This window comes from Lissotriton vulgaris, chromosome 7, assembly GCF_964263255.1.
Source record: "Lissotriton vulgaris chromosome 7, aLisVul1.2, whole genome shotgun sequence".
In the NCBI taxonomy this organism is placed as follows: domain Eukaryota; kingdom Metazoa; phylum Chordata; class Amphibia; order Caudata; family Salamandridae; genus Lissotriton; species Lissotriton vulgaris.
The window spans coordinates 1,650,703,177-1,650,728,559 of NC_141695.1; the positions used below are offsets into that span (position 1 = coordinate 1,650,703,177).

The following is a 25,383-nucleotide window of genomic DNA, read 5'->3' on the forward strand; positions in this document are numbered from 1 at the left end:
ATACCCTCCAAAGTATCTTTCTTTCTTTGATGCTTTCTTTTCTTCACCCCGACTTTGCAGCGCCAACCCTTTTCTCTGCATTGTACTGTCACGTCTTCCGAACTTGCTTGCACTAAACGCTCCCGGTGCAATGTGCTCCCCCCTAATCCGGCAGTTGCCTCTTCTCTTCATGGCGCTCCTAGTCCGTCTTCCGAACTTGCTTGCACTAAACACTCCCGGTGCAATGTGCTCCCCCCCCCTAATCCGGCAGTTGCCTCTTCCCTTCACGGCGCTCCTCGTCATAACTCTTCGGTACTTCCCTCATTTCCATGTCATGTACATTGCCTCCCCGTCAGTGCCTGCTAAAAGAATTATGTCCTAGTACTCCTTCAGCCCACTCTACTTTTACACAGCAGCCATGTTGCGCTGTACGTGGTTTTACTTTGCAGCTCATTCTCGCTATCGTCTTAACATGGCCGCGCCCCTCCTAATGCGGGCTATACAGGACACACAGCTCTATGGTACGCTGTTAGCCTTGTTGCACTTTCCTCTCTGTAGTAGGTGTCCCCAACATGGCCACTGAACATGTTCCATAATGCTGACACACACAGGATCGCTGTGCATGCGCACTACAGCTAGGCAGCCACAAGCACGAACACTCAAAACTATTTCCCACAGACCGTGTTTCCAACAACCCGCATGTACAGGCTGGCTTCCCCTCCCACTAGTCATGGGCACTACAGGTCGCTGCTCTGCTGATCTCTCAGGCTTCCCCTACCTGCTCTCCAGCGCAGGACGGGAGCTTTTTGGCACACTGATGCTGAGGACAAAAAAGGAGCTGCTGCCAATTGCGCAGGGTCTTGGGCTCAAAATTCCACGGACCTGATAAGTCTCGTCTCGGTGCCTATTCTAATCATGGGTCCCACTCTGCAACTCTGGGCAATAGCTTGCTTAATCTCCACAACGGCCCCCACAACGCTAAGGATGCCTGGCCTCCACCTTGGGGTTGCCCAGGAGTGGACGCCTCACAGGGAAAGCCAGGACTGGTTCCACAGCGGTATTCGTACAAGCGCCTTGAGACCCTTGCGGGTGAGTAGTGCGCTATACAAGTATAAATTTACATTTTTTTACATTTGCTGCACGGCCCAGAGCAGCTTATAGAACACCTATCCGCACCACCACAAACTAACAGCCCATGCATGAGCGGACCTAGACCACGATGCACGGCCCTGGCTTTGGGCTGAGGCTCATGGGCTGCCGTACAGCACCCCGCAGCTCTGTAGGTGGAACCGTGGAACCAGCGGGCAAAGGGCATCCCAAGAGCTAGCTTCGAGCAAGATAGGTATTCGCCCCACCTATCTTTCTCTGCCAGCCCCTTCTACATTCCCCGCAGTCTCCTTTCTCCTGCCACCCTTCACCCCACCCCTAAAGCTTCTCACCCACTGCCTCCTTTCCCTTTTCATCCACTGCTCCTTTACTCCCCAGGTTCCCTTCTCTACTCCCACTGCACTGCCTCCCTTGTCACTCTACTGCATTCTTCGCTCGTCTGCCCCGCCTGTCCTCTCCTTCTGTCCCTCAAGCCCCTCTCGCCCCCCTTCCGTCTCACCCACTTCACGCTCCTCATTGCCTTGTATCCTATTTAACCACAACCCCTCTTACATCCCCCTGCATTCACAATGCAATAGGTCTCCCATTTGTGCAAAGTTAAGCTATTGCCATAGTCATTTACAATGCAAATAGCTCAAACTCTCCTAAATGCGAGACCTATTGCATTGCAAATGCTTGTTTCCTTTTCCGTCTTTCTCCTTCTTTCCTTCGAGTTTCAGTCTTTCTAGCCCTCTTTCTTTTATTCTTGTCCTTCTTTCCTTCTTTCTTTCTTTTCGCCTACTTTCTTTCCTTGTTCCCTTTCATTCCTTCCATTATTTCTTGCCTTCTCTTTTCTTCTTGTCTGTCTTCTTTCCCTTCTTGCCTCCGTTTACTTTTTCTTTTTTCTTTCTTTCTTTAATTCTTTCCTCTCCTTAGGCAAGTGGCTGGCAACCAATGGCAGAACAATTAGCTGTTTTAGGTCTGTTAGCCTAGACCTTTTGATTTCACCAAACATATGTGTATGACTTTGCAACCTATGGGAGTTTTCAGCCACACTTCATCCATTTGTCTGTGGATGCGTCATTCATATTTGTGTTCAACGTACTTGAGCATGCATCAAGAAGCAATACGTCGGCCCACTTCAGCCATGGCAGACTTCACTATGAGTTACAGTATGATGCCCTTTCCAAAGAGCTCATCCCCACACAGAGTAGATCACTTCAGTTCCAATCAGTACTATGGCAATGTGTACATTTTTGGAAAACAAAAAACATTTTAGACTTTAGTCAGTTTTTCTAGATTGATGAATGCCTGGCAGCTTCCAAATAATAAGGTTTTGCAAAAACCATGAAAAACAGGAATTCCCAAAAGCCTGGCGGGCAATGCCAAACCTCTTGGCTTTGCTAATCCGTGTTTTACTTGAAGTGTGTCCTGCTTTCATGGAAGGAAACATTACAGCAGAAATAACTCTTAAAAACAAGGACAGCAGATCCGTTGTGTTGTGGCAGAAATGTTGCATTTTTTTATTTTCTGAAGACCATTTAAAACGGGCATCTACAATGCAATAGGTCTCGCATTTACCCGAGTTTGAGCTCCTTGCATTGTAAATTATAATGCCTTTTATTCATGTTTTGATTTTAAAAACCTAAACAAAAGGCATTTCAAATACTTGAAGGCATCACTGAGTGGCCCCCTTCTGTCTCCCATGGCCCCTGAAGAGCTCCCAGTTTGCTACGAGTTAAACAAGCCAGTGGTCACAACTTCGCACGAGAGACCCTCCTGTAGTAAGAAAAACTCACTAAAGAAAATAGTGCTTACAGACTAAAGAAGATGTACCGTGTAACAACCGAAGTAAAAGGGCCAGTCCTCATGGGAGGTTACATATAAAGACAAGGCGGTACTAAGGAGGGACTTACAAGCCTAATTACAGATCAAAAGCCAGCATTTACGAAGGACAATGACACAAGCCAATGAGAAATATGGGAAGAGAGTGGGCGGGGCTTCAAGTACATACTCCAATACAGCATGGCTTGCAGAGCAGTGCATGCGCTGCTCAGGATCGACCTAAAAAATAAAAAAAAACTGTCCCTCATGTTCTGAGTGTTTTCTGCCTGCATCTGGAGGAGGCATTGGTGGATATTTTCTCTGCCAAACCACCACGGTTTGAACGGCAGGCTCACAAAGAAACAAGCATTTACAATTCAATGGTTTTGCCTTTGACAATGTTAGAGCTATTGGCATTGTAAATGTTAAAATTTTCATCTATGTTTTTTTTGAGTAAACAGATAAATAAATGGTGTTGTTGTTTAGTAGTAAATAGCTTTATTTTTCGAAATTGTGAGACTTATTGCATTTGCACTTATACACACACACAGGTATATGTACACAGAGCTATACATACAGTGAGAGAGAGAGAGCGAGAGCTAGAGTGAGAAAGACAGAGAGAGAGGGAGCTAGAGGGAGTAAGACAGAGAGAGAAGGAGCTAGAGAGAGTAAGACGGAGAGAGAAGGAGACAGAGGGAGCTAGAGGGAGTAAAACCGAGAGAGAGGGAGCTAGACAGAGAGAGGGAGTAAGAGAGAGAGAAAGAGCTAGAGGGAGCTAGAGCGAGAAAGACAGAGAGGGAGCTAGAGGGAGCAAGGGAGAGAGACGGAGCTAGAGGGAGCAAGATAGAGAGAGGGAGCTAGAGGGATTAAGACGGAGAGAGAAGGAGCTAGAGGGATTAAGACGGAGAGAGAGAGGGAGCTAGACGGAGCAAGACACAGAGAGAGGGAGCTAGACGGAGCAAGACAGAGAGGGAGCTAGAGGGAGTAAGAGAGAGGGAGCTAGAGGGAGTAAGACAGAGAGAGAGGGAGCTATAGAGAGTAAGACCGAGAGAGGGAGCAAGAGGGAGTAACAAAGATAGGAAGCTAGAGGGAGTAAGACAGAGAGAGAGAGAGCTAGAGTGAGATCGTATCATCACCCCAGTTGTTTCTGAATCCCTACTTTCACCGACTCTCATTCTAGAGGGGCCAGTTATAATGCCCCTGCTATCTAGAACACTATTTTCCCTTACCACAAATTAGTATCATATTAAGGATAAGTGGAGTCCAGGGTGCACCTACATGGTGTACATGCATGTATAAAAAGTGGAACTGCAGGTCCTGTGTTACAAACGGAAGCTATCTGTGCACTAGGAATTCTGGCAATTAGTCCTCTCCTTGAATGAATCTATATGCTTCAGAGTGAATGAGAACAAAAGTGAGAGAGAAGTGCCAGGGAACGCCCTTATAGGAAATCCTTCATCTTTCATCTACCAGCCCCTCAAAGCTATTTTGGTTACCTGTGCAGAAATTAACACATAGTTTGAGCAGCCTTTACTTATCGAGGCTATTAATAGATGTTCCAAGAAACCCACACTGTAAATGTAAAACTCAATCATGAAGAATACATTTCCCATTCGAGTCATGGATTCAACAAAATGCAAGTACAATTGTCGATTTTGTGCTTTCACAATAAAATATATCCAAAAATGTGTAATTTAAGGAAATCAATATCGTAGAAAAACCCATGTGCGACAAGTAAAAATCATATTGTCTGTATTCTGACATAACCTTAAAAATGTCTTCTTACTGTAGTACAATGAAAACGATAAATCCTTGACATAATGACCAATAAAGGCTCATACTAAATGCAAAAGAGAAAATGGAGGTAGAGTGACATCAAGGTATTTGTAGGTTACTTAATGTGGTCAAGCAGAGATGGTACGACTGTGACCGTACTCCATGTTCCTCAGTTGACAATTTAGGCAGTGGATTGCATAAATACTCCAGTTTACTTAGTGACATTTTAAAAAGTCATCGCGCAACCGTAAACATGCTCGAGAAATGCACGATAAACACAGCACAATTAGAATCCTGAAATATCAAAAATCTGCTATAATCAGAAATACTCAATAATGAGAGAGCAGCATTCTCAAACGTCTACCATCATCAGAAAGCTGACCTAAGCATACACATTCAATGATTATCTGGGTCTGGTGGCTCAGTGAACTAATGCGTCCACTGCATGGGCCTGTGTTCGACCTAATCGTCACAGGTTCAAATCCCGGCGGGTCCACTTAGCCTTTCCATCCATCTGAGATTGACAGAATGAGTACCATTGAGTTGGGTAATTATAAAAATCTGTTATTCAGCTCCAAGATACACGTTGTGTTATGATTAAGTATCAGGTGTAAAAAGGCAGTTGCCTTGCATAAACCTGGCCCGCCATTAATAGGCGCCTCTCATCCCATGAACAAGTAGATTTTATAAACTTCCACACCCCTGCCTTAGCAAACTATACAGCTGCAGCAGCCTTTAATGTAACAACAACCCCTATGCTTTTGTAATCGTTGCAGGGCTTCAGTTGCTGCCAAATCAACCTGCATTCACCTGAATTGCCAATCAGCGCTTCCAGAAAAGATTCGTGTCTTTCCAATAGGCATTCCGGTGCACGAGATGAGCGGACATCGGAGGGGCGGTTGGGGGCGGGAACGGCACACATGAACAGCGGGAGGGCGGGGCGGGAACGGGCTCACGAAAAACAAGAGATACACGTTGTGTTATGATTAAGTATCAGGTGTAAAAAGGCAGTTGCCTTGCATAAACCTGGCCCGCCATTAATAGGCGCCTCTCATCCCATGAACAAGTAGATTTTATAAACTTCCACACCCCTGCCTTAGCAAACTATACAGCTGCAGCAGCCTTTAATGTAACAACAACCCCTATGCTTTTGTAATCGTTGCAGGGCTTCAGTTGCTGCCAAATCAACCTGCATTCACCTGAATTGCCAATCAGCGCTTCCAGAAAAGATTTGTGTCTTTCCAATAGGCATTCCGGTGCACGAGATGAGCGGACATCGGAGGGGGGTGGGGGGCGGGAACGGCACACATGAACAGCGGGAGGGCGGGACGGGAACGGGCTCACGAAAAACAACTGCACACATGAACAGCGGGAGGACGGGGCGGGAACGGGCTCACGAAAAACAAGAGATACACGTTGTGTTATGATTAAGTATCAGGTGTAAAAAGGCAGTTGCCTTGCATAAACCTGGCCCGCCATTAATAGGCGCCTCTCATCCCATGAACAAGTAGATTTTATAAACTTCCACACCCCTGCCTTAGCAAACTATACAGCTGCAGCAGCCTTTAATGTAACAACAACCCCTATGCTTTTGTAATCGTTGCAGGGCTTCAGTTGCTGCCAAATCAACCTGCATTCACCTGAATTGCCAATCAGCGCTTCCAGAAAAGATTTGTGTCTTTCCAATAGGCATTCCGGTGCACGAGATGAGCGGACATCGGAGGGGGGGTGGGGGGCGGGAACGGCACACATGAACAGCGGGAGGGCGGGGCGGGAACGGGCTCACGAAAAACAACTGCACACATGAACAGCGAGAGGACGGGGCGGGAACGGGCTCACGAAAAACAAGAAGAAAAAAAAAACAGCACTCATCTGGACATCTCGTCCCCGAGCAGGAAGGCGGGTGCCGGCAATGCCGGACCAGATTCGGGGGCGTTCCCGGCTTTTGGCTGACGTAGCGTGACGTGGCCAAAAGGGAAAGATTCTCGGAAACGCCCCCGAATCTGGTCCGGCATTGACGGACAGAGCCCTCTCCCAATGGCCAGCCTCCATTTATGGAGCTAGCCAATTGGAGGAGGGGGCGGATACCCGACCCCACAGACAAAACATAAGGTTTTCCTAGCGCATGCGTACTTCGTACTTTGTACGCATTTGCTAGGCAAAACCTAAAAATGAAGGGAAGAAAAACATTGCAAGGCCAGCTCTGCATAGGGTGATCCCTCCTGTGCTATTCTTGCCATTACTGTGTCTACAAAACGTTTTCCAGACGGCAAAGCCATTGGCATCTTCACTGTTGAGAATACCATAATCCCTCACACTCCAGAATGCGAAAGGTGAATGGATTGAGGGCCCTATCCAGGGAATTGCTGCTGGACATTCACTTTCAAATAAGGACTCCAAGACATTCACATCTTCAAAACTCTTTGAATTGAAAAGGAGACTTTGAAAAGACCAAGTCAAAGATACCGGCCCTTAATGAGGTTGGAGCAGGTGCATTTAAGAACTGTGGATGGAAGCGGTGGAAAGGGGCTTCCTGGTTTTCAGTTCTCCGACTGATCAACTGCTCCATTTTGTATATGTGCTCAGATGAGTGTCTTTAGCAGGAAAGGAGAAGAGATATTAAATCAACCAGCTTGTTTAGTTGTATTTCATCCTAGCTTTAAAAGCGGTCTTGCTTATTTAATTGACGTTTACAAAAAAAAACATATAAAAAGTAAATAAATAAAAGTAAAAGACTGTTACAGTCCTCAGCGTGCACCATGGAGTGTCTTTCTTTTGGATTTAAGGGTATTATTAGTATAGAGATTGTAAAAAACTAAAGAATTGTGCCAGTATTCAACAGATATGGAGAATAAACATTTTTTCCCAAACAGTGCCAGGATTCTGCATACCACTGTATAAGATAAGGAAGCATTTTAGGACTGTTAACTAAAAGGAGGAATTTTAATAAACATTATTTTTTCAAAACGTTTTTTCCATTTTTTACCAAGAAAAAGGTATACAACTGAAAGAAAAACACATTCGCCACAGGGCAGAAATTAATTATTCATTTTGATTTTAAACTATTTCTGTTTGTTTGTGCTAGTCATATCCTGGTCTTGCTTTGGATCATTATTTGTACAGGTATAAATGATCTTTAGCACAGTGCTTGGATACCGTTGGGTATGCTCTCAATTTGAGATTGAATAGGCCTCAGTGTCCAGTTATGGGGTGTGACTCTCAGAGAGATAGTGATTTCATAAACCTTGTGTTCAGAAGGTTTACTATGTTGAAAATGATTGAGTGTTTTCAGATATCTTCACAAGAAGGTATACACTCATATGAAAGAATGAAAAAGAAGTCTTACACATCTCGAACCTGATGGACAGGACGCGTTCTTCCCTGCAGCTCCTGGTATAGATGGGCCAGTGATTCAGTTAAGCGTGCTCAAGGAAGCTTTCAAGGAGCACCTCGTCTCCCATGGTGAGCCACGACTCCCTAGAGAGGCAGTTTTCTTAGGGCTGTTTATTTCTGGTTTGTCCAAGAAACCTGAAGTGTGGTTGTAGCAGCAGCACAAGGCGAGATGGCTCATGGAAGCAGGAACAAAGATGAGCAGCAAGTGTTTTATAACTGAATGATTCGAATGTAAATAACCTTCATCCAAACCTATTATTTGTGGCTTTTGAAGACGCTTCTTTTTCGGGTATTGTGATCTGGTATCCCCTAAATCGCAAACCTGCATATGCCGGGCAAGTTGTGGAAGATGTAAATTAAGGTTAAATGTCTGTTTCGGAGATGTGACTGCAGAAAAACATAGGCGTCCCTATGTAGTCTTGATCCTACAGAATTAGGGTTCGGGATGTAAAGGTTCATTTGGTTCCTCTCTGATTTTAAGATCGTGTTTTGCTTTTGTCCCTTTTTAGGGAATCGCCACAGGAAAACATCATGCTGCTGTCCTGACCAACAGCGAAGAGTGGGAGAGAGCCTGTGTTAAAGCTGGCAAAAACTGTGGGGACCTGGTCCATCCCCTCGTCTACTGCCCAGAGCTGCACTTCAGTGAATTCAACTCCTCGGTTGCAGATATGAAGAACTCTGTGACGGTATGTTACATTTAATGCCCAAGCAGTAAAACAATTGGGTGGCGTTTGCTGCACACTGTGCTGTCTCCTTTCCTCTTCGTCTTTTCTCTAGCATTGCTGTTTAAGCTACAGTACACCTGTCTGTGAATGATAATAGTACAAAAGCCTACTCTACATACAATGGCCTGCCTGGCAGTGAGCACTGGAATCTTCTTGCACTGTAATGCAATCTGCCAACAAATTATTAGCCCGTTACATTAAGTACACCTGCTCAGATGCCAATATATAATGCAGGCTCAATGTATTACGCTTGAGAGAGAACTCTTTTGCCAGCCTATCATGAGTCTGTGGCCCGACCCATTGCTTTTATGATTCAGCCTACCAGTGATCTAGGTTACATTCAGGTTCTAGCTATTACTGGTTAGTTGTCCTTATAGTTGCCTGACTCAGTGAGTGATGGCACAGTATACCATTACAAAGAAACACATGGCATGATTACTTGACCAGGTTGTGGCGCTCATCAAAGACACTACGCAAGCTCCACCGAGCTGCTCAATCTTGTATCTACCCCAGAGTGGTGTCTTTCATGAAATCAGCAAACCGTCCACACTAAAAAGCAGATCTCCTAAGGAACAGTTTTCTAAACACTTTTGTTCAACCGTTCCCTATCACCAGAACAACTTGCCCTAATTCCTTAATCCACCAACCTTCACTCTCTCTTTTTTTCTTTATTCCTTTAATTCATAAACTACGTCTGTTCGTTCCTAATAATGTCACCTGCAGGGCCTCTCCAGTCCGAATTTCCTTCTTTTTTCCTTTTGCTCACTCTGTCCATCTCCACTTCTCTCTCCGTATTTACTTCCTTGGATCTTAAAATACTGACATCTTTCATGTTCAGTGCGTGTGCTAGAAAATAGTTCCACTTGCAAGTATAACATTTTCCCATTTATGTATTGTATGTCAGCATTTATATAGCGCTTACTACTCCTATGTGCAGTGTTGAAACTCTTGCCTACAGGAGTCGCACGCTATACCGTGTAAGATGTGTGGTTGAATAGATGTTGTCTTTGTTTTAAACCCCTGCGGGAAGTGATTTTATGATGTGCATAACCACCGAGGTGCGCTTATTGTGTAAACGGGATGCAACGCCTAGCAATGTGTTGAATGATGAAGTCTGAGAGACAGATGCATAGTTGTTTGGCTTTCAGAATGCTGGTAGCTTTGAACAACTCTAGGAGTCCTGTTATGGTATTTCACATGATATAGTCTGCTTCGCATATTACTGCACTGGGTTGTCCAATCTGAGATTGTATAGTTGTAGTTTCAGAGGGAGAGAAGTGGCGAGATCTCTTGGGCATTTTTATAATCATCCCAAATATGAGTGTCATTGTGAGATGTAAAGAAGCAGTCGGATTGTATAGATATTTGGGACTTGTAGTAGTGGACTATAATAATGACGTCCAAATTGTCCATCAAAGTGCAACAGATCTCTTCAGTTATTCAGCTCTAGTTTGGTGGTGTACAGTATTTAAGAGGTATTGTTTATAATGTTACTGACCACTGAAATATTACGGTTTTAGTGTTCTTGTGGGTCAAAAGTGTTATATATGCAAGTACATAACCTATAATGCCACGGTGAACCATAGGTCAGTCCTTCTTAGCTTACCTGCATATCGAAAGCAGTGTGCTGGATGAGTTGTTTACAGTTCGTGAGTCGTAAGCTAAGGTGTGTGACCAGTATGAAAACTGCGGCCATCAGCAACTGACGCGGCTCGAAAAGCTACAGGGGAAAGATTTGCATCAATATCTGATCATTTTTTCACACACCCGATAAGGTTCTGTAACCTTTGTCAGAAGTGCTTTTGTGACGTTGGAGACACCGGGAGGGGCAGATACATGTTTAGAGCTTTAATAAATACCCGGAACAAGGTTGGTTTGGTGGTTGGGTGATTTGAAGTGCTGACATTTTCTGTGTTTATTAGTGGGACAATGATGCATTATGAACACTCGCCAGCTGTACCTGAACTGCTGCCAAAAACGTAATAGCCCTTTATAGCCATCAGGGAAGCGGGATGGAAGGCCTCTATTAACCACTGGACGTGATTAGCACATTAGGTGAACTTTAGTAAGGGAATCATCCTTATTGTTACATGATGTTACAAGCTACTGCCTCCACAAAACATGGCCTTAAAATTCACAGCGCAGATACTGCAGCTGCTGTCATTTGAAGAATGCCTTTTCATTTTCTAATTATTTGCAATCAAGCAGACACAACACAGGAAAAGTCAATCTGTCTGCGGAGAAAACCTGCGAACAAAACTGAAAACTCGTATTTACAAAAAAAAAGCAATAAGTCCATGTTCATGACATAAATGTGTAAGCAGGCGAAAGGACCTAAAATGGCTTCTAACCATTCCAAAGGGTGGGAAATGTGCTGCCTGGCATTCACCTCTTCTATGCGGAGGTCATAAGCAGCGCCCCCCTGATTGGCTCTAGCTGGGCATTGTTGACTCTTGGCATGGAGAGGAACAGCCTCATCTACGTCAAAAAGGTGCATTCTGGCAAAGAAGAGATTTCTCCATTAGCCCCAGTAACAGAACACGATGCAGAAAGTCCATTATCAACAATATTCTGTGCACTACAGAAATTCATGAACATTAAATAAATAATTTGCTTTGATATTGGTTTTCCTCTATCTGGAGGTTTTTGTAATTAATAGTCATGGCTGTATGTGCCAGAAGATAAAATGATCCTTTTTCATGTTGAAAAGATTAGCTTGCCTTTGTAATGTTATTTCAGATGGCCATGCTCTTGGTGTTGACACTGTGCATTTGGCACATGTGAGGTACAAAGATTTCGGAACCTGTAATTCCAGTTTCATGAACTCTGTGAAAATAAAGGGGATGGTGGGGATGCCTGTCCTTCAGAAAGAAAAGGGACTTCTTTTCAAACGCCTCCCCTCTTGATTGCTATGTCAGAGCTATTTACCGCACAAGTTCCTCTTTTACGCAATGTTCCACACAATAAAAAAAAAATCCTACATCCCGCCACAACTCTCCTTATTTTTGTGTTGAGTTTCATCACTTTGTTCATTTTCAGTTATAAATATGTGTTTTTTACAGTTGTTCCAAAGTAAAATGTTAATCACTCCAAAATACTTCAATGTCAAACGAGGAATCCTCATGATGTAAAAGACCAATCTCTTGATTGAAGATCTCTGGCATTGAAAGTATACCTAAACCTCTCCATATATTCTGTCGTCTACTCCTTCCACCCTTCAGTCTGCTCCGAGGAGAGGGTACACAGTCATCTCTGATGTCCCCTCATTTTTGTGGCAATAACAAGTTTTTTGCATCACTTGGAGGAAAAACCACCTGAATGAAAATGTATGGGTCTCACAATAATGAAAACGATGTTAAAGTACATGCTGAGTGAAAGCGGGAATACACAGGTATGAGCGAAGTGGAGGAGAACAGACCATTAAAACAAACTCCCAAAATGTTGCTGGTAAACACCCTATTCACCGACAGAAATGTGCCAAATGCTCTCTTAAGTCTCATTAATTCCCCTTTTAGTAGTCTGATTAGGCGCAGGAATTACAAATACTGAGGTATGCAGGAAGCAACATGTGCAATGCAATACGGTCAAATGATAAAGAGCTACAACGTTATAGAGAAGGATGCTAATGGATAATCCTCTGAAAACAGTGGCCATGTAATCTTCTCCATAAGCATCATTTCTACAGGGGGTAGTCTCCACTGGTGGATAAATGAGAAAGACAACTAATTGTTCTCGATCAATGCGGATTAGTCTGGAGTTTGACAACCTATTATAGAAGATTTGCAGACTGGAAATTCTCTCAGTCGATAACATGTGCATCGCTGTGTTGTAGTTCAATAGCACCCACGAAGCACTGCGCTGTGAAGCTGCAAGGCCATGACAGAAATAACTTTATAAAACAAGTCATTTTTAGTCCCCTTTAGCATTTAAAATGCTATAGGTCTCGCCTTTCTTAAGTTAAAGCCATTTGCTTTGTTATTCAATACCATTGGCAAAGCAAAAGGCTTTAACTTAATCAAAGACGAGACCTATTGCATTTTTAATGCTTGTTTCTATTACTTCAAGGCACCTACGGCATTAAAGGTAATACTTTTCATTTGTGCTCTGTGACACTTGGCAAATTACTGCAATGCCCTGGAGAAGACTGTGTGGACTGTCAGACCCCAAAGGGGGTGCCTAGTGAAGAGAAAAGAACTGTTCTTTATTACCAGTCCTGCATCTTTAACTATCACCAACAACAGCATCCCAGAATGTTCCTTGGTTTAATGATGTCGGCTTATGTTTATTTCTATATATTTTTTTTAAAAAATATTTCAACGCGTCCCATGACTTTTATGAAAGTCTTCTGTGAGGCCATGCTGCAACTCTGAATAAATAGGATGGCGACCTATTCCCAAATTGTACATTCTTAGCTGTGGAGAAATATATAAATCAATGAGATCCCTTCACTCTCCGAATTCACAATATTTCGGACTCCAATGTCATTCAAGATTTCACAGGTGGAGATGCTCTATCCCCCTCAATTTCTGTAACAAGGAAGGGTACGCTATGAACCATGCTGTGCTGGGGTTTAGCGCCACTAAAACATAGTGGGACACTAATGTAAACAGCACCATAATGAGTGCACAATGAACATATATTTTCCAGTATATGAGAGCGGTATCAATGAATTATAAGCTTAAACTATTACGGTCAACAATTTTATTACCCTCCACACCTCCAAACGAATTCATAGACTCTACTGCGACAGCTACTACCGTAAGTTGTAGACCAGAAGCCACAGATGCCTCACACTTGGCACGGTTGTCTTCTGTTGCTTTTTAGCTCAAAGTCTGAGATACTGGGTAAGATGGTGTCTGTGAGGCTGGAACCTTTTCAATTCCTGGTGCTTTTAGGCTGCACTAAACATGGATTGAGGAAATCCGAGATATTTGTGAGGCTGTCATTGCTATTTGCCAAACAGAGAGCTGTAACCCCCTGATCTAATGGATCCCTCCACCCTCACAGAGGAGTTATGGCCTAGGGACATTGCTTACTACAACAAAATGGATCATGTCACATCTGAGCCCAGGGACAGGTAATATTGTATAAGTGTTACCTGTTAAGCGGTGTCTCCTCAAAAAGAGCAGTTCATCTACTGAGTTGCAGGTGTGCTTTTGAAGATATGACTGTGGACATTTTCTTAAACACGAAGCTTCTGTCTCTTTTCTCCCTTGTGCTGGGTACTATATCAGTGCACCAGGGCAGTGTTTTTTCTTCACTTAACTGCCTATTAAATCACCTTTTTTCCATGGCTGTTTTGATGACCATGAATGATACTGTACTATGAGCAAGGACATCACTTATTGCATACCTGTACTTGATGTTCTCTTCGGGACCAGTTCCTGTAGATTTTGTTAAATGAAATCAGAATATATTAAAAAACATCCTCTAGCCAATCTGCATTTTTTGTTGTTGCTTGGAGTTCTCTGTAAAGAGAAAACACAATCTCGTATTGTTCTTTTTAATATGCCGGGCATCTGTTTAAAAAATATAAGATAAAATAACCTGAATGTGTTCTATGTTTTCAGGATCGTGACAATGCCCAGAGCTCATGCGCTGGTCTCTTCATTGCTTCTCACCTTGGATTTGACTGGCCTGGTATCTGGGTCCATGTGGATATAGCATCACCAGTGCACACCGTGAGTAGAAACCATTACGCCCTAATTGTGTTAATCCATGGATACCTTTGAGTGGTTTTGCCTGTGTTTACTTTCCTTGACTTCATCAGTAATATTCCAATCTTGAAATGCCTGTATAGTTCTGTTTCACTGACCATTTTACATTGATTATTCGCAAGTTGGTATTTGGGGTACTACAAAAGTCAACATCTTATATTATTCTTCTGTATATACTTTTCTCACAGAAATGTCTTGATTCTCTTCCTCTTCCAATTTCACAAAAAAATAACTCTCAAATTGTGCCAATCTGAGAATGTTTAGTTGTTATATATTGCAGATTCAATACCTAAAGAAATAAGCTCCTGTGTCTGCCTGGATTGTGAAAATTCACAATGGACGAGAAGCCTATAGTAGATGTGCACTGCTGATCAGCTTAGACAGCACCACTGGAAATACTATTTTCAAATCATTAGGGCTTTGGCTATACTTCTGAGCCAGTTCATTGTCCAGGAAGACCTTAACCACACCTATGATTCAGACTTTTCCTTGTTTTTGGTGAGTTCAGATCTGCCTCTCACTAAGACATTGGTTTTTTAAACCTGCAGCAGTGTAAATGACAGATCTTTTGGTCTGGGTTTACTAATACAATTTATGTGGTAAGTTGGAACTCTTCACAAACCTGGCATTTTCATATCTTGACAACATAGGAACTCTAAGGCTGCTGGTAAACTAGGAGGCGTAAGTCTTATGCCCTTTTTACAGGTTAAGTATGGAAATGCTCTCATGTTTGCTATGACGTTGGTCTCCTCATAAATCACAAACATAACTGCACACCTTAATGACGCTGCACGTTTACAGCTGCTGAGTCATTGCAGTCCACAATCCTCTTGGGATTCTGTCATATAAGAAACCCAACAAGTCTCACTGCCAGTCATGTTTATTCCACTTAATATTAAAACGGTGCCATTTCTGTTCATCTGTTGCATCCTACAGAGATGTCTAACCTGGCTCCTGTAACCCAATTTTGTGATCTTCAGAGAAACCTGCCCCAATTCTGCAATGATTTCATTTCAGCTTCTCCAGTTACTCCTGCCCAGTAGCAAGAGATACATTAGGCAATGCTACAAATTTTCCGATACCTTGCCATAATTCTCACAGGGTAACCGTGACTTTGATCACTGTGATTCAATGTGAGAATAATAATCATTCGAAAATCATTCTCAAGTTATTGAGCTGAAAGTAGCATGGCCTAGTCACTGTATTAGTCCAATAGGTACTACTGAACTGACTATTAAATATAAGTTCCACATAATGGGCATCATGGCTGATGAAGGATATCCATCTATACTGTTAGCCTGTGAGGAAAAATGCTCTTCCGCATCAGTGCTTGCTAACAAACCTGCTAGAAAGTATTTGTGGACTCTTGGACTTTCTGATTGCTAATCCACCTCCAGATGGCGTTTGACATCTGCCCAAACATGCTAACATCTACTCCCTAACCTTTTCACTGTGCAAAGAAAGCTCTTTGCATGCTGTACATTCGTACTTCTGAAAGATCAGCTAACTGCTGAGGAGTTTCTGCTTAAAGAACTGCCACCATTCCTTTATACTGATGGAAGTAAATGGTTTGACCATAACGTCAGAGTAAACTGATACATTGTACTCAACAGACTGTGAACCATGTGATAAGTTGTGCCATGCAAGGCTTGCACTGCTGCCTTCATCATGGTTTTTAAATAGTTTGCTCTCAAAGCTGATCAGTACGCCCTTTATGTTAGGAGTACTTCTTTATCTAAGCTGGAAGAGTGCTTCAAATGTTTAAGAATACTCAATCCACGCCAGAGCGAGCACAACCTGTCTTTATCAGCCAAATCTTGTCTTCAACAGTTCTTGAAATTCTTTTCAGGAGGAGCAATGCCTACAGCAGCAGTAGCATTACATTATCCTGGAATGAGAAGGCATGCTCATAGGTCTTTAGTTGTTCCAGCCTCTAGTAAATTTCCTCAATGTACTCCTCAAGTAAATCAAGGTCAAATGGGCGACATCGTTTTGAGATTCTTGTGGCATTGTGCGCGATGACCTTGGACCCGAGGGTATTTTTGGTAATTTATTCCAGTTACTACTATCATTTCAAAAGGACTACCTTTTGGTACCCTAATCTCTCGAGTATGTGATCTGTTGCCGGATGGTTACTTAATGCTATAGAATAGAAGCAAAAGAAAAATTGGCTTGCAAAGAGAGCGAGGCGGGTAAATTGTGTGCAGTACGTTCTAGGGTCCAAGGAAAGTCCATTTTTTCAGTAGTCCCTTTGCTCCAGATTGCACAGCCTCCTCCTGTTGAGGACTAGCTTGTCTGCCGAAGCCGTACTTCCACATTCACTAGGACAGGAAACACTCCAGAGTTTATTAAAAAACAATAGGTATTTAGGTCTATAAAACAATGAAACACCATAAGGCTGGAGATCAATTCAGTTACATAAACGGCATTTCATAAATAAAATGCATTAATTCAAACATATGTTGTCCCTGCCTTCCCCCGGACTGACACAAGATCTTCCCTCCAGCCTCCAATCTGTACACCTCTCGCGCCCACCAGACAACCGCTGACACTCTTCCAGCTTAAAGCAGGCAACAAAGACAGGTTTGCGCTTTTCTCCTAACAACTGGGGTAAAAATGCATGACGAAGGATCTTGTTTTCTCCATCTGAGTAGAAATCTTGCAATCTGCAGATTTTGGTGCAGGGACACCAGCCGGAATCGGCAATTCCAACTCTAGCAATCCGACACCAAAATCCACAAAACTCATAATGAGGGCCTTGCGATCAATGAAGTGAACTATAACATTTCTTTGGTGATACTTTACAAAAAGAGAATACTAATTTTAGACCCAACCCACTTCAGATAGGAATAACACTCCCAGTCAGTTCTGAATATTAGCAATAGGGTCACTAGAATTTTATTTTCATCGCCACGTAACAACCGGCATCTGTGCTGTAAGTGGTACTGTTCTTTTAGATGCAGGCTTTTAGCACTTGTATTTTTTTTGGATTTGGGATGATTAAACATCTGTGACCGCAGTGCTTGGGTGCATATAGTTGTTGCGCTCTAGTGCGTTTTCAAGAGTTTTAGTGACTCCTTTCCAATAACTGTTGGTGATAGGTCTATCTCATATCATGTGGTAAGTCCGCATTCTAGTGGAAGCATCTGGGGATAGGACAGGTTAGTCTTTGTGTTTACTTTGTTTAATCTTTTCAAGTTGGGAAATTCTGTGTGTGTGTGTTTTATAATTGACTTGAATGTATTTGAATCGAATTTTATAGGTGCCTTTGTGTGCATTATAAAATACGTACCCACTATTTGTCAGATCTTTTCCTAGATCTTACTCTCATTTATGGCTCTCATCTGCTATGCTCATTTTAGTCCTAGATCGTATGGCTTTATATAACCAGGTGATTAAGTGTCTGCTGTCTACGAATGTGAGTATGTTTCCAGCAATCGGTTTTCGTTGTTCTTCCTAACCCATGTTTGACGGGCGTTCGTATTGTCTACCGATCCACATATTAAGATTTAGCTCATTGGTATGCCATCTTCTCCCGTCAATTGATCCATTGTCCTTGTATCACTGCAGTATAGCAGTCTCCTACTTTGCTATACCAGCTGATTCATGACTGTAGTTTTGCAGTTTAAAGAGTCCTTGGTTTTGAGAGGCTTGCCAGTGGGAAAGAAGGGCATAGATTGGATCACGCTTGGTCAGTGGTTTACTTCTTTTCCAGCAGTGCTTTTTGAAGTAGTCTCCGGCATCTATCTGACATTGTGCTTGCTCCCTTGTTAGTAAAGGAAAGACAATCACCAGGTCATCCACCTGCAATTTGTCAAACCTGTGGGGGAGGTTTACCTGCAACACATTGTGTTACCCACTGCAGTTGTGACGGTAAATAGTATTGCTCAAACTCTGATACACCCAGGCCTCCTTCTGCGATAGGAAGTTTGGTACGCGCTACTCTTTGTCTGGTTGATCCCCAGTTCAAATGAATCCCCATGAAATATAATTCGCTAAAGAATGGGCTTGTTACCCAGATTGTCAGATTAGTAAAGGAATATAGGGGCAGAGTAACATTATTAATTTTGCCATTACTGATATTTGCAAGGATTACAGAATTGTACACAGCTCTTTAATGAGTGTAGTGCTCTGGCAAGGGTCCAACTCGTAGATCATGGTTTGGGCGGTTAAATCTGGACCCCTAAGTATCTAAAGAGTCAGTTTCCCAGATTAGGCCTGTATCTCCACCTAGTCAGGAATAGTCGGCTGCTGCTGTGACTGGGAATTTATATTGTTGTTACATTGCCAGCATAAGGCTTTTGTTGTAACCTCTAAATAGGAACATGTGATAATTCTAACTCATTCAGATTTCATGCCAGAAGATATGGTAAAGAACTGGTGACGGTAAATTAAACTCTGCTTCTCCTACTAATGGTCTGTGTGTCTGATGAACAACTCCTTGAGAGGGACGCTATCTGCCTGAGATTGCACATGTCTGAAGACTGGGTCTAAAAACAATTTCGGCTGGTTCTTAGTCTGTAATTCTGAACCCACAGAAGCACTAACTCCCCAGACTGTACACAAGTTACCCTTTGCACTTGTGTCAAAACCAGGGCTGCAGTAATTTAACATGGTTTCTTTACATTTGAGAAATACTGCATAATGGTTTGCTCACTTGTTTTACCTAAGGCACTCACTCCCTTAATGTCGCCATGTTTTGTTTCCTATTACACCAGAGAACTACTAGCATTTTAAAAGTGACCCTGATAGCTTGGCTTCTGGTTGCTTAAGAAAGCAGTCCTGTGGATATCTTGAATGTTGTTAATGCAATTTTACCAAAGAGGAAGAGTTATCAGGTGATTTCGGTTCGATTCACCCTTTGAGCACAATTCCAATAGAAGAGTGCCACAAAAACAGGAAATATAAGAATTTTATGCTACGTGAAATTATTCCAGGGCCTGTCGGTGGGAGAGGCAAAAGTCCTACATAGGACGTTTACTCTCGTCCTGACATTCCCACGTCAGAGAACCAATGTCTCCAGAGGCTGCATCGATAGAAAGCACTCCGCATTTCGTATCCGCAAGACTACTGGAGAGATGGCTTTGTGTACAATGTTGGTGCCCTGTGAGGTTGTGTGACTGTGAAGCACACATTCTCTAGATGGGTTTAGTCATTGCCATGTGGGGAAGGGTCACCAGAGGACATTACAGCCTTTTCTACAAATGATGGGGCAGATGAGTGCTGCCTGCTGAGCAGAGTGTTTATCCTGGACATTTGACCTGGGCCACATGGGTTTCTGTGCACTTGGTTTCCAAGGCTTATTGCTGTCATTAATAGATGGAAGCTGCATGTTTCAGTTGTGCAGCGTTGTAGCATTCCTTTAGTTTGAAAACTTGTTATTCACTGCCCCGCCTCCAGACCTTGTTTTACTTACTCTTGTGAATGTGGTTCTACAGGTTTGTCTGTGGGAAAAGTAAGCATTAGTATGAATCCATTACCTTTTATGCACATTTTTCTAGTGGGTACTCTTACTTTTCACGTAAATTAATAATCTCCCTCTAAACTATCCTCTTAATTCCTGAAGAATTGCTTTTCACTGATGTTTTTCTTTAGCTTTTACTTTTTTTCGTCCTTAGTTCTTTTGTGGTAAAATTAGTTGGAATGAATATGTTAGCTTATGTGACACCATTGTAGTTCAAGAACCTATTACGTGATTACGATAGCTACACCACAGAGCCCATAGCGAGCTTTGCGCAGCTAATTGCCCTGCTGGGTATACTGCAACGCTTGAGTTCTGTCTGCACTGAGGGAAGTCTGTGGAATATCCACATGGAGTCAAATACATTTTACATTCATGTCAGTTTAAAGGGAGATAAAAAATTGAAAGATCATGTGTTAACCTTTATATGTATAAAACGGCCATGCACAAAGAAATGTTAAGTTCTTCAAATTCCAAACCCCCTATTTGAGAATTGGACATAGTTATCTTTTTGGGCCTGTAGCAATGCGATAGAGCATTGGGACCAACATTAAAAAGTCCACTCAGTATATTAATTTCTATCTACAGTTATTGCAAAGTTACGTCAGTGGTATAGATGGTATCACTGAGACAAACCTTTCATATGTAGCTTGAGCAGGATGTCTTTGGGTGAGTATATTTACTTTGTCCATTTTTCTTATTATGAATAGTCCTTGTATGTTTGGTTTTATTTGTATGTGATTCAGGGTTGCTTATCTATCTGTGAGTGGAGAGGGTTGGTTTCCATGTCAGAAAGAGGTGGGATGTGTGCTGTTGACTCACATTATGCATTAGCACACTCTGCCTATGTATTGAATGTTTGAGCTGGGGGTATCTCTGTAGTGTGTATCTACACATGCTCGGTCTTTCACGATATCTCGAGTTTGAAAGTGTGAATTTTGTTTTAGAAGTTTTTAAAATGTATTTTAATTTGCTGTAGAAGTATGCAGCTTTAATACCGTCCTGCTTTTTTTCTTTAAATCACATCACTTTTAGAGTGAACCCACTATATATCGTACCTCTTGAAGATTCAGTTTGTGGTGTACGTAGCTCACCTACTCTATTGTTGTACCCTTAGTCTGAAAGTCCCCCCAAAGACCATTTTCTGACTGCCAAGAGGTCTGTTGCTCAGAAAAGAATGTACATTTCTAACCTATGCTTTTCTCCCTAGGGTGAGAGAGCGACTGGCTTTGGTGTTGCACTGCTGCTCTCTCTGTTTGGACGCGCCTCAGAGGATCCTCTGCTGAATCTAGTATCCCCACTAGGCCCGGACACTGACCTGTCGGCGGATGCCATAGAAAGAGATTCTAAACGAAGGCGGCTCGTCTAACCCTGTTCGTGAACTAGTCTGTCCCTCCTCCCTTTGCACTGGACGAACTTTAGACCTCCCAAAATCTGTTTCTTTTGTAATAGGTAGGGTGGTGCAAGACTGACTGTACTTAATTTTTATAGGAAACTCTATTTTTCACAGCAAACCCATCAGTCGAGCTCTTCCCCTTAAATCTGGAAGTTGACTACAGCCAGTCACCATAACCTTGTGGACAGTATCCTCAGTAAAAAGGTTTCATTTAGGAGTGATTTCCAGTCAGTTTTGTCCATTCTTTTTATTTCCCATTTTACATCTTGTGTTGGCCCCATCCTCAACCTCAGAATGTTGCATTCGCTCTTTCTCTATGCCCCTGGGCAGTTACTGTGCACTATTGACCTGATCTTTTATTCACATGAGCTCTTAATTCACAGTCTATCCCTTGATGAATTGTACTGTAGGCTTAACTTTACCACCGTGCCAGTTTGCAACTCCTCGTGCTTAAAAGTGTTGATCTTTCTGTTTAAGCTCCTTCTCCCTTTCTGTGGAGTAAATTCTCTCTGAAGCGAGGGTCCTAGATGACCCTTGGACTATGCATATTTGATATTATGTGGTGTAAGGAAGGACTGCAGTGACCAAAGACATGTGCGGTGATTCGTTTTATTTCTTTTGAACACCTTCTCTTGATTTAACTGCTAGGAGACATTAACCCTGTGGCATGAGCTTGACACGTCTTACATCCGTTAGTAACTGGAAATAACTTAAGAAAATGCATTTGGAAAGCTTAAATGACAACCCTCTTAAAGCTGCTTTACCGTTTGTATTGAATGAACAAATGATTTTATTAAATTTCTTTCAATATGCTGTTTGCTTGTTTTTCTTCTTTGGAGCACTCCTGAGGCTTATCCCAAACTGTCGACATTGGGAAAAGGAAAGTTGTTAAACTAAAGATAAGGTGCTCTTGTAGTACGGATGCTGCCTGAATTAGAGGGTTGATACGGATACCCACTAATGTGAGCAGGAGTGAAGCACCCTTCTGTGATTTTAAAAGGCTTTTGTGATCGATTCCAGTCCCTGTGGTGTGACCAGTCACTATGCCACACAGCTCGTTGCATCCATTGAAATGCCCGCTAGAACTTTCTGCTATTGGTAAGACGGAAAGAAAAGTGGGTCTTCTCTATAACTGAAACACCAAAGTATGGGGTCTTTCAGTAGGTAAAAAACATTTTTCTATTGTTATTTTTACCAATGCAAATGCAAAAACAACCGTTATGTAACCCGCCATCGTCAACCTTGCCACAGGTAGGTACATGGGATGAAAATTGATACACTAGTGAGATTATATCCCTGTCCCACATTATCATGTAGTCTTTCAATAAAGTTGAAATTAAATTAATGCAGAAAAAGCATTCGATAGGGTCTCCTGGCAATATCTTTGGACAGCCATGATAAAAAGTGGATTCGGAGAGCAATTCATTAATGCTATTCAGAGTTTATATTATAAACCAGAAGCAGTTGTGATGATAAATGGCGGAATGACGGGCAAGATTAAAATAACAAGGGGAACCAGACAAGGATGTCCATGCTCACCCCTATTATTTGCAATATTCATCGATCCCTTTATTAGTAAACTAGAATGTAATCAAAATATTTTACCAATAAAAACATCGAACGGAAATACTAAAATATTAGCTTACGCCGATGACATCGCGATCACCACAAGTAATCCAGATGTTACAATAAAGCTGCTGGAAGAAGAGGCCTTATGTTTTGGAAAAATCTCTGGATATAAATTAAACGAAAATAAAACCCAAATAATAATCAACAAGAATATAAATTTAAGCGATGAAAGAATAGTCAGAAATGCTACATATCTCGGCGTTAATATCACATCTAACTTGGACGAACTTGTCAAAATTAATATAGATCCTCTCCTAAAACAATCAGCGGACAGCTTGAGCAGACTAAACAATTTACATTTAACTCTTATAGGGAGATGCAATGTAATTGAAATGATTTACTTACCGAAGTTTTTATATTTTTTTCGTACTATATGTTTAAATTTTGATACACTAATATTCAAACAAATTGAAACACTTTTTTCTCGATTCATATGGGGATATCAAAAGACACGTCGAGCATATAAACACATCTCTCTTCCGAGAATGAGAGGGGGTCTTGCAGCCCCAAATTTTAAAATATATTGGTGGGCTTCATTGTTAAGCTATAGCAAAGGCTTACTTATATCGGATGATTCTGAGACTATTAAAGGGGAAGTCCTTTCTCCTTGCAGACTTATTCTGGGAACAGAAACAAGTGACCATTTATGGCGACTAACATATGACAATCACTTCAAAAAAGTCCGATTTAAAACACTGTTAGGTATCTACAGCGCTTGGTCTAACATCCGTAAACTACTAGGAATTGGCAGATACTCGTATTACACTAGTCTCATCCGAAATCATAACCTTCCAGGAATATTTCATGATACATGCATGATCAGATGGATCAATACAGGAATTACACATTTGGGGGTATTTTTTTCACCATTGACCATTAAATCTTTTGAGGAATTAAAGATGGAATTTGGGCTTGAACACAGGGCATTTTTTAAATACCTCCAAATTAGAGATTTCATAACTAAAAAAGGGGGAGGTAGGGCTGAGTTCCATAAAGTCTCGATTATAGAAAATATTATAGGCAAGACCCCTATTAAAATAGGAGATATCTATAAAACGTTAATCTCACTGCTACCAGATGACCTGGATAGACATAGTCTCAAATGGTTAAATAAACTAAATATCACTATAGACGGCGTACAATCAGCACTTCAACTCTCTCAAACATCACTAATATCTACGAAATTACAGGCTCAATATTATAAGACTTTCTTTCAATTATATTACACACCGTCTCAGATTGCAAAATGGAGTATAGGGAAAGGTACGAACTGTCCAAAATGTGCTACACATGCCGCCGATATCGTACACATATTTGCCACATGCCATTCACTAACTATTATTAGATCAGAAATCTCTAAATTTCTTTCCGAAATCTGTCAAAGTCCAATCGTTATCACGACAACAGAAATAATGTTGGGATTAGAACAAGGTTTAAGATCCAGAGAAACACAGGGCTTTATATCCATATCTATGGCCATCTTTAGGATTTGTCTGGCAACCGGATGGCTGGATCCAACGCCTCCGCTATTTCAACAGTGGCGATCAAGACTCTTAGCTAGCTATAGCCTAGAAATAGCTATATACAGGAGGAAGGGGTTACAAAGGAAAAAAAGGGGTCTCGAGATTTGGGGCCCCCTAATTAACTTGCTGCAAAATAACGAATAATGATAGGCAGCAAATAACTTATAAATCATGTGAAAATAACATGACTTAATAACATGCTAATGAATGGACGAATGAGTATGGGAATAGAAAATAAATAAACCTAACTTATATAATTTAACGATCTAATAATCTAACTACTTTTCTTTTCTTCTTTTCTTCTCCTCTCCCTTTATCTTTAACTACGTGTTAATATGTTATTTAGGATATGTTATCATATTCAACAAGAACTAGTGAAACAAGTGTTTATATTTATGTTTTCGCAATGAAATTTTTGACCAAAAAAAAAATGTATAAGCTGGCTGGGCACGGGTGGGGAGGGACTAAAAGTTGGGAAGGGACTAATGCAAAAATGTACTGAATAAAGAATTGTTAAAAAAAAAAAAACAGAAGCGCAGAAGTCTATGTATTGATTACAGATATGGCAACAGAAAACAAAACAAGGCACCGACTAATGTTTCTAGGTTTAATTTTAAAAAAAAACTTTGTAGTTCATTTCTATCCTTTCCTGTGTAACAAGCAAAGCCAAAATCTTTAGCTCTGAGCTGCGACTAATAAGATGATTAAAGGACCACTGACTAAAGTTCAAGTATAGCAGTTATTAACTAAGGGGCGTATTTTTGAGGATTTGGCGCAAGGCTGCGCAGCTAGTCACCTTGCTGCCCTGCGTCAAAGTGAAAGGGCAGGATTATGTTGTATCTATGGCATTCAGCACATTTCTGTCCTTTCTCCC

At 41.8% G+C, this 25,383-nt stretch overlaps 1 protein-coding gene across 1 annotated transcript in view; it reads left to right on the forward strand.

Annotated features, from left to right (window-relative positions):
- The window catches only part of NPEPL1 (aminopeptidase like 1), a 71,282-nt gene extending 49,112 nt beyond the window's left edge, over positions 1-22,170 (forward strand). The window contains exons 10-12 of the mRNA XM_086932634.1: positions 8,568-8,744; positions 14,354-14,464; positions 21,172-22,170. Coding sequence (XP_086788760.1) covers positions 8,568-8,744; positions 14,354-14,464; positions 21,172-21,330 — 447 coding nt within the window. The 3' untranslated portion in view covers positions 21,331-22,170. The remainder of the gene's footprint in view (positions 1-8,567; positions 8,745-14,353; positions 14,465-21,171) is intronic.
- Positions 22,171-25,383: the final 3,213 nt, after the last annotated feature.